Here is an 18,193-nt window from a genome sequence, read left to right as displayed (position 1 = left end):
GCCACCATTCTGACCATTGACGACAAGATACTTTAGTTCTTGAGTCAGTTGCACCTTCCAACGTATTAATTCAAGTCTTAATGGTAAATGTTCATCAATGACTAGCGTGGTAGTTACACTCGTTGGGCACGAAGACGAGTTGAGTTGGACGACTCTTCAGAAATATTTTCTGCAGTACGAGCGTTATGAGCATGCACCGGTGTTTTCACAGACCTGGTACCCAAATTCTTTTACGATTTTTTGGATTTTACACACATTTGGGCGATTCAATCGACGGAAACGCACGATATGCATTTCAAATTAAACACCCATTTTCATAATAAGTCCTAATTACTTTAACACGTTGTTCGATTGCATATCTTTCCATGGTTCAAATTGACTTGAGAAATTTAAAATGATATGCAGACAAAGTTTTAAAATTTAAACAACCTCTACAAATGGCCTTAAAGGCCGAAAAGATTAAAAAAGAAAAGAAGCAGTAGAACATTTGTTTTGTTTGTTTTACTGATTGCACATAAAGGGTTTACTCAATAGAAAAATGTTACACTTCAAATACTTGCAAAGATTTATAAAATCGATGAAAGTTCTCAATATACTTTATTAAAACAACAACACAACTTTTTTTTTATTAAATGTGTGCATCATGCTCATTTTCAACGATTTCCTTGCAGCCAGTAAATCGAGACACGAGAGAATAAATAAAAAATAAAAATATCTTTCATAAATAAATTAAAGCTTTTCTAGAACTACTGTTTAACACTCAGTAAGTTCCAATGGTTCAGAATTGTAATTGCGCATTAACCCTAAGATTTTTCTCACCTTAACGTAACGTAATCTAAAGTTATTACAAGCCAATAGCCATAACGATAACCGGCCTGACATCTGAAACATCACATACAACCCATCTAGACTTTATGTTATTATAAGAAAAATAATTTTTAATGGTGGACCAGACAAATTTTTCAATCCTGTAAAAATTCACAAAAATCCACTTTAAAAACTTGAAAAATAATGTATTCTGGAGGTGATTCAAGTGGTGAAGGTGTAAATAGCCATAATCAATTCAATTGGCAAATGACTTCACAAACATCGTGCAACGTTAATTCAGGCTCAATTGATTGGGCATCCCTCGCCCAGCAATGGATACAAATGAAAGATTCAGGTGCTGGTCTTCCTGAAACACCACCACCTCCCATCATAAGTAGTGCCAATTCAATTCAATCAATACAACAACCAACAACAGCCACATTTGACGAACAAGGTGAAGCCGATATGGAAGTAGAAAAGGACGATGAGGTGCAGGTTTTTGGATTTGGCCATAATACACCACCTCCACCATTGTCCTCGTCGACTGCCCGATGGTTGCCTATTGCCAATCAACAACCAAATTTAGAAACATATTGTAAGTATAATTTCCAATTTCTATTTCAATGTAAATTAGTGGATTATATGAAATATAAATTTTATTTAAAGGTCCTCCTCAACAAAACTGGCCTTGGCCGGCACGCGTAGCTCTGCCTCCTCCAATTCTTCATGTGCCTATAACAACCGGATCCTTGACACCGCCTATTCCCAAAGACCTCATCAACAGTACAACACCACCATTACAAAAGCCAAATATTGAGCTATCAACAATGTTGCCAGGAAAGGGTGTTATGGAACAGCTTCCGATGGATGCGGCTAAACGAAAGATTCTACCAGCTTGGATACGGTAGGCTAAATAAATTTATATAACACTAAACAATATCTGGACGTTAGTAACTTCAAAAAATCAAAATGGTGCGCTATTTGACCTGAAATCTGAACGGTTTGAGGAAACAAAAAACGGGTTTTTATTACAAACTAAATGCTTCTTAATTTCGATCTGTGTCGACGAAAGCATCTCGTTGAAAAAAAAAAATTGTTTTTCCTTGCACCAAATACACTATGCTCCCCACAGTTTCTGCTTTAGATAATTCGGAGTTCCTACTCGTTCACTAGTTGTTTTTATACCCAAAGTATAAAAACAACGCAAGTTAATCCTAAAAATATAAGACCTATAAGTTTATCATCATTCCTTCTTAAGATTTTGGAAAGATTAATTGATATCCATTTAAGGGCAAGCATTGGTACAAGACTTCTGTCTTCGTCTCAACATGCCTATTGTAAAGGTAAATCGGTGGAAACAGCGTTACACACTTTAGTACGCACCATCGAATATTCCCTCCATCATAAAGAGTTAATTTAATGCTTACTAGCAGAATAATTAACTCAAAACTGGGCAACTCTTCTGGTAGGCGATTCGTTAGTAGAGGGACAGCGCAAGGTGGTGTTCTATCCCCTTTCCTCTAGAACCTAGTAATGAATAAAATCCTAATTAGTCTGGATGCCGAGTGCTTCAGAGTGATAGCCTAAGCGCACGACGTTGCTATAGCAGTGTCAGGAAAGCATCATAACACATTAAAAGAACTCTTACAAAATGCCTTAGACAGACTAATACTTTGGGCTAATTGGTGTGGACTGGGTGTTAACCCACACAAAACCGATTTAGTCTTATTTTCTAAAAGATACAGAATTCCATTTGTCAACCCTCCCTATATTAAGAAAATCCAGTTAAAATTCTCCGACGAGGCTTAATACCTGGGTCTTGTCTTAGATAAAAAACTAAATTGGAAACGCAACGTACAGGAAAGAGTCAAAAAAGCTACTGCAGCTCACTTTTCTTGCAAAAGAGCTATTGGTAATAAATGGAGCTTACAACCCAGAATCACGAATTGGCTATACACATCGGTAATCAGACCGATTTTAATGTACAGTGTGGCAGTATGGTGGACTGCTTTAGAGAAAGGAATAAACCGGGATAAATTAAACAAAGTCCACCGTTCAGCTTGCCTAAGTATAAGCGGATCGTTTATACATAGGCACGACCCCATCTACGGCACTGGACACCTTGCTCTACTTAACACCTCTTGAAATATTTAGCAAACAAATAGCTGCAAGCTTTGCTATTCGCCTCAAAGCTTCGTCGCAGTGGACTCCCAGATCTTTCTGGGAGGATAGGACATTCCTGGAAGATGGGTCAATCCATTTTTATAAAGCTGGTTTAAAAGAAAAGAAGGGTTTGGTGGAGGTGTGTACTCTGAACGACTTAAATTAAGTCGCTCATTCCGCCTTCCCAATCATTGTAGCGTGTTCCAAGTCGAACTTTTCGCGATAAAAGAAATCTTGTCCTGGCTTAGAGAAAACGTGATATCAACATCTGATATCCCTATTTTCTCAGATAGTCAGGCTACTATAAAATCACTGGACTCTGTCTCTACTCTACTCTACTCTACTCTATAACAGTCCATAACCATACAAAAAATACCTTGCCATAGAGACAATCCAGCTGTAAGGCAGATGAACTCGCCAGGAACGGTACAGTGCAGCCCACCCTACCACGTTTGGCACATACTAACATACTAATCGCTACTTGTAAACTGTTGTCAATGCAAGACGCTGTGAGGAGGGCAGGCACCAGGTGGAACAACATCACCACGTGTCAGGTCACAAAATACATCTGGGCAACACTGGATTTAAAACGTTCAAGGTGCTTGCTCTCTCTAAGCAGATCCCATATACATAAGCTCGATAAAAGGTGTCATAACCGGACACTGTCTAATAGGAAAGCACGCCACGAGCACGCCAAATGACTTTTGCAGAAGCTGTATGAAAGAGGAAGAAACGGTTCATCATCTTCTCTGCACATACCCTGCTCTGGCTTGAAAACGCAAGAATTACCTAGGAGAATTCTTCTTTAACGATCTAAATCATATCTGTATAACCAGCCTCTAACGTTTCGTAAGGAACTCAAGCTGGTTCCATTGAGCTAAGGAAGAAGCCTCAAGATTCATGTGGTATCACAATGGGCCATTAAACTGGCCTAAGTGTGTCCGTTTCCATCTTGGACAGCCACTTCAACCTAACCTTACCTATGTACTTCAATTGGTACAGCCCAAATCTTTCGTCTTAAAGAAACTACACAATGACTTCTTCAAATGTACCGAAAATAAACGCAAAGATTTAAGTTCTTTTTGAAGCATTTCCCAATCTTTTTTATTTTGCCATCTTCTCTTCAATTGTTATTGGGTTATTATATTATATTTAATTCGTTTTCAAAGGATTAGTTCATCACTTCATGTTCAATAAACTTACAAGGTTTTGAAGAGCTCTTTAAGACCTTGTTTGCGACGAAAATAATATAAATGATTCAATCTCTTTAAAATCGGTAATAATCATTTCTTCATCTTTACTATATCTGAGGCTCTTTCTTCTGTATTGTCTACATTTTCATCACAACAAAATGCCTCCTCTTGAGCTATTTGTCAATAGCTGCCTAAATCTTTTTTACATTCCTTCAATGAGAAGGCTTACCCAAGGCATGCAAACGGTACGCCTCAAGGCGGTGTCATATCTCCCCTCCTCTTAAATCTGGTAGTCAATTAAATTCTGACTAGTCTGAAAATGGAGGTATTTAGAGTGATTGGTTAAGTGGATGACGTTGCTATATTAGTTTCAGGGCAGCGTGAACCTAAAAAAACTCTCACAAACAGCTTTAAAGCTTATAAAATGGGCAGATCGGTGTGGATTAGGCATTAAACCACACACAATCGATTTAGGCATATTCTTCATGAAATAAATGATACCCAATATTAATGTTAGATTCAAGTCTACAACTACCAAAAGGAAAGGAAACGAAGTTAACGTAATCTCCAGAAGCTTTTGTCAAAGTATCCCATAGACTTATACGCTTTAAACTTTCTACTCTCTGTTTAAAACCAATGAATTTCTTCGTACGTAAAAAGCTGCATATACAATGTTCACTTGATGCGCTCTCCCTACCCATTTCTTGCTTACTATGGCGTTCCACAAGGTAGCCACTAAGGCCCTCTTTTTGTTATTCTTACCATAAATAGTATGTTTCTAACATTATTTCTCTGGTTTCTAATTATTCCAATATCTAACTCTACACTAATGACAAAAACCTAGTAGTCCAGTTAATAAAGATTATCACCTCAAAAAAATTCAACAGTTTTGAAACTTGGCATACTTACTAAGGGATGTCTGGTGATGACCCAAAAAAAGTCCCCAAAAATAGGAAGTGAGCTTCAGTGGCAGTTAAGAGAAACATGGAGATTTTTTCAGTTTTTCACGTTTATCTTAAAAACTATTTGTCGTATCAACTAATTGTATTCCACAAAACTAAAGCTCATTAAATTTTATAAAAAAAAGCTTCGATGGTTTAGTTCGTATCTGTTATAGTTTATAAAATAACTCTAGCGGCAGTGAAGAGAGACATACGGTTTTTTCGATTTTTCGGGTTTATCTTGAAAACTATTTGTCGTATCAAAAAATAATCTCCTACAAAATTAAAGCTTATAAAGTTTTCTAAGGGAATATGATATTAATTTGTTTGTACTTGTTTAAAATATGGTATGCATTTTTTCCTGTAGGTAATTTTCCACAAAAAACCTGAAGTATTCAATATGTGTGTCAATTCTTACTTCTGAAATTCGTTGGGCCACTCACTATATGGCTCATTGCCTGCATGCCTAGAGAATAGGCATTGTAGCAAGTTACTTTATCATCTCCAACGATGCCACTCCCTATTAATTTGTAACTGGAAATGGAGGATGAATTTGGAACCAATTTGACAGCTTTGCAACGTCTGTATTATCTCTAATTTTACGTGCATCCCCAAAATCTTCATATTACTCGCTAGTAGAAAAAAGAACGCCAGTAAATTCTTCGAGTGATGAGAAAATTTCATGAGTAGCAGTTAGCCCTAGAACAACACTATCAGTGATACCATGCCCTGGTGTAAAGCCAACCATACTCTTCATTCCACGCATTAGAGTTTGTTCAGTCGTCTGGTCCGACCACACCCAAATCGGTCAGTTCCTTTCATAGCAAAGTAACGCTCTTGCACAGTTTTTAAATTTATCTGGGGTCATCACATAAGGCAGTTTTATCATGTCCTGCAAATACAGGTGACATGATTTGGCGTACGAGATCTGTCCGGCGGCATGGAATTATGGAATCATATTCTTCACACAGTTAATATGAGCATTCCAATCGCTAAGCGTTAATAAAATCTTTAAACAATGTAATTCTTTTAAACAACTGTATCCATAAGGCTGCTGTCGGTCCAATCAATTTGAGTTTGTTAAGATTTGTTTGTAGTTTGTCACTATTGGATAAAGTGAGGGTTTCGTTTTAGTGCAATGGACCAACAACAATGTGGGGCACTCAATCATTTTGAACCTCTTATACCAAAGTACATAGACTCCACATTCCAAAACCCCAATTTGGAAAAAACTTCTACACTTCAGAATTTCAGAAAGTAGTGAGCTTATAGCAAGCGTCAAACTTCGATCAGAGGCTCATCATAAGTGCTTGTGTTAGTTGTTAGTAAAAAATAATACAAATATAGCCTAACACAAGCACAAAATACAAAACAAAATTAGCATTTAACTATTACAGAACAAAAAATAAAATGAGAACGTTTACGATAGTGGAGCACTGGTTCTAAACAATGATTTTAATCGCACCTTATTTAAATTTAAATCTATCGATGAACAGTCAGGTATCCATTCCATCCAGAGATGAATGGGAAGACCAAAAACTCCTTGATGACAAAAGCATTCATTTTAATATAGATGGATCCAAGACAAATAAGGGAGTTGGTAGTGGTGTGTACTCAGAGCTTAATCTAAGCATCTCATTCCGCCACAGAGACATCACAGGAAATTTTAGAGGCGATGAACTCACTAAAAATGGAACCGTCATACCTATTTCACCTGAAAGGGAGGAGATAGGTATACCGATAGCTACATGTAAACTTCTGCTAAAAGAAACAGCTATTACGATAACAAACTCTATGTGGCATAATTTACCAACATGCGTAGCCACAAAACTCATATGGCCTTCACTGGATCTAAAGCACTCTAAAGACTTTTTATCTCAAAGCAGACTTCATATTAGCTCCCTAATAGGTGTCCTTACGGGACACTGTCTTATAGGCAAAAACGCAATACGACCTGGTGTAGCCTCAAATGACTTCTGCAGCAGCTGTACGGACGAGGAAGAAGAGGAAACAATCTCTCAACTTCTCTGCAGTTGCCCTGCTCTTTCACTAAGACGCCAACATCATCTGGGAGACTACTCTCTTGATAATCCCAGTGAACTAGCTAAAAAGGATATCAAATATCTTCTTCGGTTTATAAAAAGCTCGAAATGGTTCGAAAAGTAAGAAGTAATTCTCTAGATTCATGTGGTATCACAATGGGCCTTTTCTTTTGTCCTAAGTTTGTGGATTCTGAATCCGCAGCCACTATAACCTAACCTAACCTAACCTATGCGTATTGTCAAATGACTTTTGTCGAAGCCGTATAGATGAAAAAGTGAAATAGTTCTTTACTCCACCGGTACATGCCCTTCTCTAACTCAGAATTCTTCTATAGCGATCTAAACGATCTCAAACACATAAACGTAATAGGTCTTTCACGTTTCATAAGTAACCAGAAAAAGGCCTCATGATTCTTGTGGTATCAAATTAGACCAACAACTGTCCACAAGTATCCTACTCCATCACGGACAGCCACTTCAACCTTACATAACCCCATCGCTTCACAAGTTTAAAAGTCATCATGATTAAATCTTTACCTAAATATTTTAAAATGTTGTGTGAATCTGCAGGGATAGGTAAAGTGTTAACCGCCTACTTTACCTGTCTCTTTTTATGGGCCCATAAACTTAACGATACACGTTACTTAACCTCTTTAATCTCTTATAGAAACTACATTAAAACATTTATTATTTATTTTAATAACAGTGAAGGACTTGAAAAGATGGAACGGGAGAAGTTAAAGCAACTCGAACGCGATACAAAAGAAAAGGATCCTCTAAGCGCAGGTACAACAGCTGTCGACGAGAGTGATATTAATAATTTTAAGACTATGGTAAAAAGTAGCATCAAGGAAATGGTAAATATCTAAAAACAAATCCTCTATAACAGTCTCTATCTCTATATTACCCGCTAAGGATAAGTTATGTCTTTGTATATATTCATAGCTCTATCCTCCAGTTTATTTAATTCATAACCGTAAATAATATTTAATTGAGTCTTCCTTAAATCAATTTGAAAATGAAAAAAATCTAGGAAGGTGAAAGTTCAGGTAATGAAGATGTCACTAATAATGCTGAACCATTTGATGACACCGACGCCGATTCAGAACTTATAATTCCTGGAAATTTATCAACAAATGATCTATCAGAAAATATCCTCAATTCGGGTAAAACGTATGAAGAAAGAATTGCGGACATGGTAGGTCTCTAAAATGCTGTGTGCTTTTGCCTCCAATGGACATATTCATAATTCATTGGTTTTTCCATTTTATATTTCAATTAGATGATTGGTGTGCGTAAGACTTTAACGGAACTTCTTCTAGAAGTGACAAACGAAGAAATAGTTATTTTAGCAAACGAAGCAATTCGAAAAAGAAGAGAAAAAGGTAGATTTTGTTTTCAATCGTATTTTCATATATTTTGATATAAATTCTAAAGAAATTTATATTGGTAAAACAAAACAAAAAAGAAAAGAATGATGAAGAAATAATTTATTGTTCTTTGTTTTGCACATAGGAATGCAGAACTTCTTAATGCTCTTATAAATCTCTTGTTTACCTTTTTTTAATATCAATAACTGTTGTTGTATATAAAGCTTCATCGGTCCAAGTTATCCGCAAAAGCGCAATACCTTCTATTACCGGCAAATTGGGTAAGTGCAAGATTTTCATTTATTTTGACATTTTTATTTATGTTTTAAACATTTAGTAAATATATTACGTAAAACTCAGTAGAATAAAAAGTCCTTTTAATAAAAAGAAACAAACAAAATTGTATAAAATGCACGAAAAATAAAAACTCTGCATTACATTTATGGGTACATGAACATTATTGTCAACTTATTATCTATATTAACACTTTTTTCCAATGATGCTTGTTATAATAACCCAATTGTCTTTACCACTGGGATTTTCATGAATAGTTTAAATGGAAGCTGAAAATTGTGTATGACTCAATAAATTCTGTTTTTTTAAATTTGGATATTTTATGTAAGTAATGTCATGGTCTGTTGTGATTCTAAATATTTGTAGTTTTTTGTGTACATGTTTGTCTTTTCCTACTTCATGTTGTTTACGTACGGTATTAAACATTCGACATGCTCCTTTACTTGGTTGCATTAGCGGATTAATTTCTATAGCCGCTTAAGAAACTACCGTTTATTGGTTTTCTAAACTTGGTTTTAACCAAGACGTTTAGTACTAGGCGACTTATTGACTATTGTCATCAGTCTATTCCCCTAAATTTCTTTCCATCACTATTTTTCGATCTAACTACAAAAACCAGTTCGGAACTTGTACATCAAAAATAGGTCTATTGTGATTTTGAATCTGGAATGGCATTTCAAATATTTGCATACATTTATTTGTTAAGTATATGTATAATCTAAAAAAAGTCAAAATTAATTTGAAATTCGAAAGAAGTTTTGGAATAATGTTTGATGTTGGCTCAATATTATTGCTTGTTGCTAACGTCATATTGAAATCATTAAACATATTTATGTTGGATGTACATATAAACATACTCGTAATGCTTTTACAAAGTGTGTCCAATTAACTACTATGTATTTATCATGTTTTCTTTTGGCGACCAATTGCTAGAAGTTGACATTCACATATGGCGATATCCATATACAATCCAATGAAGTATACGTGGCGTTGCTTTTGGATATTGACATACGACAATAAGCCGATTTCCAACACGTCCTCAAGACATCTTCAGTGAGCTTATCTAGCTTATGGTTTTATCAGGACATCTTCAATCATACGATCGGTTGGTACATGTTTAAAAACAAGCATTCCACCAGCAACGGATTCTCGAATAGAATGGTGTCTTATATCTTTAAGTTTTGTGTGTGCATGAACCACATGATCTTTTGTCAAAAACTATGCTCCATGATTATGTATGATGTAGTTTTAGCAAGGTTAGAAAATCTTGCTTCTTTCAAATTTCACATAATCTATATGTTAAGCTTCTGTCAATGAAAGAGCTTCAGTACGTTTTTTCTGTGACTTCCGCGATATTGCTGCACTGAGTAGAAAAGCGTATCCAGAATATGACCAACGATCAGCCGTACAGTTTCCCCAGTCCGCATCCGTGTATTCAATTACCAATTTATTAGTTTTTGTATACATGAAGCTAAAGTTTGTCCACGTCAAGCAAAACATTTAAATACAAGCTTCTCTGCTTGCCGGTGACACTTCTTTGGAATATTTCTAAACTGTACTAATCTCAGTCAAGCTTAATTCCTTAACCTCAAAACTTCGCAGCAAACGGTTGGGAATTTCCAGTAACTTTTTAATATTTCTCAAAGCCACCAATATGTCATCGACATTTATATGATCACGAACAAAACTTGGTCACGAGATTCATCTAGAAAAAGCCACCGCTAAATTATTGTAGGCTTCAATACGAAACTTAACTCAGTAACAAGTTTGAGGTACCACAGCCTGCCGAATTCCATAATATCCATCTCACTGGTTTTTGCAAAAAGCTCATTAAATCCCAACGTTGTCTTGTATCGTTAAAACTAGATATACCCCCCTTGCGAAAATCTATGAGTGGTACTTGTATTAAAAAAACTGAACGTCTCGGTATGTGCATCAGCAATCTCCCCTTATGAAAGTTTTTTGGGTTTTCTATAAAAAAAACCTATATACATATGTACTTCCAAAACTTGAATATAATTCCCAACTCTGGGTTGTTGCTCCATTAACTTACTTAAGCCTCCTGAACAGTATTCAAAAAAGAGCTTTTTAATTGTTTGGTAACAATAACATCGCTAACTAAAGTATGTCACTCGAACATTGTCTTAAAATGTCTTACCTCACCATTTTTTACTTATTTTAACGGGCTATGATCTAAACAGTCGCATTCCTCCTCCTTTAACAACTTTACTTATGACCTCAACTTCGACCGTTCAAGGAAGTACAGAGATTAATTTCTTAGCCGTACTACGCAGCTGTGGACATTGTCATTGCAATGGCCAAGAACTTAAAACCAATGTACAGTGATATATCCTTTCCAAACACTCCCTCTTTTCCTAACGGTCACATTGTATACAAAACAGTTAGTGAACGCTAAAAAATTGTCGATATTCAAATGCATTCTCACAACCATAAACCAAATCCCTTTTTGGAACGTAAATCATAATCAGACAGAGTATGAATGCTAATACTTACTTACTTACTTAAGGTGAACTAGGGCCTCACCCAACAAACTTCTCCATCTAGCTTGTGCGCGCCACCTGATCCGTGGTCTTCCTCTACTGCGCTGTCCTGTGGGTGTGAATTCAAATACTTTCCGGGCCGCAGCAATTGCTTTCTTTCTTTCTTGCTTTCTTAGCCCAAAGAAAAAGCGGTTAGCAAGAGTTATTCTGCGTTTGATCTCAGCGCTGGTGTTGTTTTCTGCGTTTACAGCAGAGTCTAGGTAGACGAAGTGCTTGACTACCTCAAAGTTACGTCTGCCGATGGTGACGTTTCGGCCAAGACGTCGGTGTTGTATGTCCTTTCTTTATGACAGCATGTACTTTTCTTTGCCCTCATTAACCGTTAAACACATTTTTAAGGCCCCTGCTTCAATACTCACATAAGCCCCATTGACATCACCGGTTCTGAGTTCTTCCGATTATGTCAATGTCATCAGCATATGCTTATAATTGGACAGACATTTGAAATATAGTGCCTCTAGTGTTGTCGTGGGAGCTCTGCACTATTCTTTCAAGCACGACGTTAAAAAAATCGCATGACAGCGCATCACCTTGTCTAAAACCTTTTTTGATATCGAAAGGTTCTTTTAAGTTGTTTCCAACCTTTATGGAGCAGCATGGTCATCCTGCATAAACGGACGAGTTTGGCAGGGATGCCAAAACTAGACATGGCTCTATACATCTCGTCCCTGTATACGCTATCATATGCGGCCTTAAAATCGATGAAAAGATGGTGGGAGTCGATTTGGTGTTCTTAGTTTTTTCTAGGATCTGCCGTAATGTGAATATTTAATCAACTGTAGACTTTCCTGGTCTAAAACCACACTGATAAGGACCTATCAGGTTGTTGACGATGGGCTTTAGACGTTCACATGTTACGGCAGAGAAGATTTTATAGGCGATGTTAAGTAGACTGATTCCTCTATAGTTGGTGCAGTTTAGAGGGTCTCCTTTTTTCAAATCGGACAAACAATACTGAGGTTCCATTCATGCCATGAATGTTAATAGGTATCTGCTAATAGGTTCCCTCCATCCCCGAAATGACTCGCACACAGGAATGGTTGAGAGTTGTAAGTCACTAAGCCCTTGTTTTCAACGGACTGTTGCGCCATCTGTTTCATTTATTTATTTTTAGTACTATGGAGGAATTTATTGATACCGATTTGGATACTAATCTTAGGGCTAATAACGGTCTTAAGGTTAGATGTCTGTGGAGAAATTGGCTATTAATAACATTGTACAGCAAAAACCTTGTGAATATGACGTCCTAATTTTTTTGTTCACTCAAATGCGAATCGTTTTCTTTTCGAAACCATCATTACTAATTTTAGTCATTTATTAAAAAAATTTATGCCGCAAATTTCTTCTCCTTTAGCACTTTTACAGTAGTCAATTCATTGAATTTTGTTGCCTGGACCACATATTTCGACTGTCGTTGTCTCTTGCTCTGAGATTCTCTTAACAATGTCGTCGAATTCAACTAACGACCAATAATTCAACGTAAAAGTTTTTCAATTAAACACGAACGCCAACGGACAAGAATATTTTTGGATATAGATCCACGTACTACTCTCCTTGATGTGATAGATGATGCGTAAGTCTGTCAATCCCTGACTATACACTTTTTCACGTGTCCTGCAAGTATAAGAGTAATTCTTGTCATGAAAAACTGCGTCTTACAGGAGTGATTGAAGGTTTTAAGTAAATAGATTATGGGTTTTTAGGAGCTGCAGCAGCACGATTTTTTTTCTCACCCATCCATCTCGCTACTAAAGTTATGGGTATGTGACTTTTAAAGTTAGCATTTGCGAACAACCCAACCAAATTAAATCTGAGTTACTTAATGCAGATGCCTGTTGTTTCTGTAAATGAAGAATATTTTAAGCCATAAACTTTACAACTTAAGTTTAATTTTTAATGTCGTTACGGACCCGTTATACTAACCCATTTTAACCATTTTCAAATTTTCTTTTTTGTCATTAACTACCCATGATTTAAATATTGTCTTCATGATTTGTATCTTAGGGGTGGATATCTTCCGTTAAAGGTGCAGCCAATTTAAAGATGCTGTAGTTATCAATTGCTTTTTGGAAACTTTTGTGGAATTTGTAATTCTTCCTTTTTAATTGTTATTATGGGAAATTTAGAGAGGTGGAACGATAAAATTAACAATTTATAAGTTCGAAAATTGTCACGATAAAAAACTGTGAAATTCTGCAACATTATTTATAAAATTAGTATATTAATAATTTATTTTGTTTTTGTGTTATAAGATTTATCCTCAGAATGGTAATCATTAGAAAAAAACATTTTGGTCCCAATAAATATTCTTTCTGATTTTTTAAATAATGTTTTTAAACAAAAAATTGTTAATTTAACAAAAAAAAACGTTACTTAAGACAAATATTGTTGGCACAGCGATGTTCAAAGAATTGGAACTAAGACTAAATACAAGTAATAATACTTTTAATAGTTCAGTAAAATGTAGTACACAAAATAAAACGTTTACAAACATACATAGTTACTGCCGGGTATTCATTGAGCAACATATGTACAATGAAAATAATCTATATATACAGTAATAATTGGATAAGTGCATCCCTACTTAACCTGCATAAGTACCTACCCTTTATTTTTGAGAACCAACATTTAAAGGACGGATACAAAATTTCATAACTAAATTAAGACAAACCCTTCTTTGCCCTTCTTGTATTTTATGCGTAAAAATAATCTTACACTTGCAATAATCTTAATCTATTATTTTAGAAGTGTGATGTTAAAAAACAAACAAAACGTATACAATTTAATGTTAGTCAAAAGTGGCAAACGATTATTTAAAAAAAAAAAAAATATTATTTCGGGCAAGTTCCCGACGCTGCTGATTCCAATTAATTCATGCCAAGATATCCAATTTCCGAACACAGCAATTCGTATGTCAACATTAACACACCGAATATCTTCCAAGGATTATCTGTAACTTCACATCATAACCCCACAAAAATATATTCCAGCGGTGTTAAATCGCACGGACTTGGACGCTATGTCACAGACCAACACGAGGTAATGTACTCCACCAAAAGTTTCTTTTAATAATTAATTCGATGGCTGAGTGGCATGTAACGCCGCCGTCTTGTTGTAACCAAAGCTCGTCCACATTCTATAATTTAGGTTACAAAAAAGTCATTAATCATAGGCCAATAAAGTTCCTCATTGACTGTTACATTAAGGTCAGCTTTATTTTCGAAGAAATATATACCGTTGATACCCTCTGCACATAGAGCACACTAAACACTGACTTATTAATGATGTAACGGCAGCGTCTCAAAAATGGCATGTAGACTATGATCACTTTAAATACGACAATTTTGCTTTAACGTACTTATTTAAACAAAAATGAGATTCATGGCTAAACAAATTTTCTTGTGAAAATCGCACTAGCGTACGCACTGTACCGCGTCTCCAAGGATACACAATATCCACTAGAGTGGTGCGAAACCGATCCCTGGTTGCTCGAAGTCCCAACTCTTCTGGGCGATTATTTCGACTGAATATTGGACGTAGCACGCAATGCGTCCCCCAAACCGAACCATTATTTTAGTAATAAATTTGCACGATTTGCAAATGTTGTTTAAGAGTATGTCTATAAATCAAGTGACAGCTGTCAAAAAGGCCAACTCCGGAAAATGAATTTCCAGATTGAAAGTTATACGTTCCAGAAAAACACCAGTTACCATCAATTTAAAAAAATTAATTTTTATAAATAGAGAGAAAAGTCTATGTGTAGCGTGCATTTAAGGGCACTTACCCAGATTTTGCTGTACTATGTTATATACTGTGACTTGACGATGATATTGCCTCCTAGACCTAGAAAATACGCTTTGGTCCGATTTTCGAAATAAGAACGTCCCCTTACTGGTCAACAATCCATGATATGTGTTTTGGAAATCAGAACTTTTGGGCAAAAAGCAAAGGAGTAAGGTTTCGGAAAATTTTCCATGTGTTTTAAAAAACGTGTTGATTCAGTCAACAACTTCTCAAAGTTTTAAAGTTTTCAGAGTGTATTTTGAATCTAGTTCTTTTGTTATGATTGTGTCTGATCTCAAACTGCTCAAATTGAAGATCTTTAATTTGAATTTATCGCTCCAAAGTATATTCTTCTAAAATACAAATGGTTTGCTTAGATGCAACTAAAATCTAAATGCCGTTTCTTGTATGTTTTTTTTTTTTTTTTGCAAATCCATCTATGAAGTCAATGTTCCGATAACCAATGCTTTATGGTTCCAACTTATGATATCTTCAAAGCTGCCCCTTCTCTTGAATACTTTTGTTTTATCAAACACCTAAATCTTTTCGTTAAGTAATCAATCCACCTTATTTTGGAAGATCGTGGTTGCATAAAATGTTCTATATACTGACAAAAACAGATCAGTTTTAAATATTTTGAATAGCATACCAATATTGTAAAAAATATTAAGGAATTATAGCTTCAAATAGTATTAGTTGTATTAATATCGAAAGTCAATATTTATTTCCATTTTTTCTTGAAATTGTTTTATGGAAAACCTAGAACTTTAAAGTTTGATTAGGTTTAATTTAATCTCGTTGCACTATTTTGCCCTTTAAAATAATGTAATTGTATTCAAATTTAAAATATGATGCGAAATTTTGTCGAGTCTCATTATTTGAATCTACTTTATCAACACCTTTAATGCTTTCTACACAAAATGTAAATACAATAAATGCATTCCCCTAATTTAAATTTACTCTAACGCCAAAATATCTAAATAATCAACCAAAAATATTCATTAAAAAAAACGAAAAAAAAGAATTAGTGCAATAATAACTTTTAGGTCTAGAAGCGTATGCTGACAGCGATAGTGAAAACAGCGGATCTGACAACGATACCAACGATGAAAGCAAACGTTCTGACGACGATCATGACTCAGAGGAGGAGTTAAAGGTATTTTTTTGAAAGTCTTTACATATTCATAAGTAACGCTTGATATATTTTTTTTAAGGCTAACATTCGGATATGTCAGCGTGCCTTCTTAAAGACCATTGAAGAAATTGAGGACAGAATTGAAGCGACTGAAAGGCGTGATGAGCTTCTTTTGAGAGAGCATCGAAAGAACGAAAACAATCTAGAAGCCACTTCACCAGAACCCACAATGAGTCCAGTGCAGCAAAAAATAAAACGGTTTGATAAGGAAATCGGTGAGCCACTACAGCCTGATAAAAAATCAAGTTCAAACGGTGCGTTTTTATATATTAAAATAAACAAAACAAAACAAACAAATATAATGCTTTGTATCGCATTAAAATATTTTTTAAAAAAATACGCGAACCGCTTTGCAATCGCCTTTAGATTGTGTCCATCGACCTTATGCAATCATTTTTATTCAATTGTCCATTTAAGTTGAACTGTGCTAATAGATAATTTTTTGGTTTTCTCTGTGGTTTGTCCTCTTTCAGGCAAACGTAGAAAAGAACGCACATCTCGATTTAGTGATAATAAGGATTCTAGGAGCCGTAATATGTCAGCGAGTTTTTACCAACCACCGACTATGGGAACAGGAAGTTTGCCTTCGCAAGTAATGCCATTAGCCATACCGCTAATTCCACCTGTGAACTTACCAGGAAGCGGTGAATTTAAACCACGCATAGGCAATTCAGAACTAGCTACGATTCCCGAAAACGAAAAACGCTCTGGCAGCGGCAGTACTCATAAATCATCAAAGCAAACAAGCTCATCTACATCAGGGCACAGTCGGCGTCGCAGTGATTCTTCCACATCATCTTCCGATTCTTCGTCAAGCAGCACAAGCACTTCGCATAGTCGGCGTTCCAAATACAGTAATTCGCGTCGATCGAAACGTTCGTCGAGAGAACGATCGAAGCGATCTAGTCACAAAAGCTCCCATCGGAGTGGCTCTCACAGGAGCAGCTCGCATCGCAGCAGTCGCAGAAGGGATTCGTCGGATTCAAATGGTGATGATCATTACAGTAAAAGATCTTCACATCATCGACAACATAAAAGCCACTCCTCCTCAAAATATTCACGAAAAAATGATCGTCGTCGGTCTGATTCCAGATCTTCTCGTTCACGAACGAGGTCAAGATCAAGGTCCAGATCTACAACGTACAGCTCAAGTCGTCGAGGTGATCGATGCTAGGAGTTAATTCATTTTATATAATTCTTTTTTCAGGATCTTATGCATGCATACAATCTTGTGTTGTAGTCGATTGTACAGAACTAAAAAATGAGAAATGATGTTTCGCAAAGAAAAACAAAAAAAAATATAAAAAAAAATTATTCTTCCAAACGCCTGACCATTTATCCTCTTTCCCTTTTCCTTTTTTCATTCCTTATGTTAAATCATATTACATTTTCAGAAAACTTGATAGCAAAAAAATAACGGTAGAGTTCAAATCTCTCTAGCCTTAAAAAAAAACCTTTATTTACTTTCTTTTCTGACTAAGCTTTTTAGAAACCTTAATTAAATTTAATCTAAAATATATTTTCAAAGAAAAAAAATGTGTGTATTAATTCTTATTTCTTTAAGGGCAATTAATAAGTAACGAATTGGTTTTATCTATACTCACCTACCTTTGAAATAACTGTAAATATGCAGCACTGAAATGAGTCCCAACAAGGAAGGTCTAGACATTTTATGGCAAGTCTAATGATTTAGAAAGAAAACAGGGTGGTGTAAGGCATATACCAAAAAAAAAGACCGAGAAGGCAGTATAATGCTTTTCGTGAGCAGAAAAGAGTTGTCACCGTAGCAGTGTGGTTTGACCGCAGACCAAAATTATAAAAACAAATCTGTAGCGATTATTACA

At 35.7% G+C, this 18,193-nt stretch overlaps 1 protein-coding gene across 1 annotated transcript; it reads left to right on the top strand.

The window, feature by feature from the left end:
• The first annotated feature begins 926 nt into the window (after window positions 1-926).
• Window positions 927-17,935, top strand: LOC129938548 (arginine/serine-rich protein PNISR). The gene is made up of 9 exons (XM_056046178.1): window positions 927-1,402; window positions 1,474-1,711; window positions 7,853-8,003; window positions 8,180-8,344; window positions 8,429-8,531; window positions 8,741-8,797; window positions 16,201-16,310; window positions 16,369-16,603; window positions 16,823-17,935. The coding sequence occupies exons 1-9, from the start codon at window positions 1,012-1,014 to the stop codon at window positions 17,521-17,523; spliced, it is 2,151 nt and encodes a 716-aa protein (XP_055902153.1). The 5' UTR covers window positions 927-1,011; the 3' UTR covers window positions 17,524-17,935.
• Window positions 17,936-18,193: the final 258 nt, after the last annotated feature.

The sequence above is a fragment of the Eupeodes corollae genome, chromosome 1, assembly GCF_945859685.1.
Source record: "Eupeodes corollae chromosome 1, idEupCoro1.1, whole genome shotgun sequence".
NCBI lineage: Eukaryota > Metazoa > Arthropoda > Insecta > Diptera > Syrphidae > Eupeodes > Eupeodes corollae.
This window is presented reverse-complemented; position numbering and strand designations above follow the sequence as displayed.

Excerpts from the sequence above, each read along its gene's own strand:
- LOC129938548 (XM_056046178.1), top strand. The coding sequence starts at position 1,012 with ATGTATTCTGGAGGTGATTCAAGTGGTGAAGGTGTAAATAGCCATAAT. Across the intron at positions 1,712-7,852 it reads ATTCTACCAGCTTGGATACG|TGAAGGACTTGAAAAGATGG; the intron begins GTAGGCTAAATA and ends TTTTAATAACAG. Across the intron at positions 16,604-16,822 it reads TAAAAAATCAAGTTCAAACG|GCAAACGTAGAAAAGAACGC; the intron begins GTGCGTTTTTAT and ends GTCCTCTTTCAG.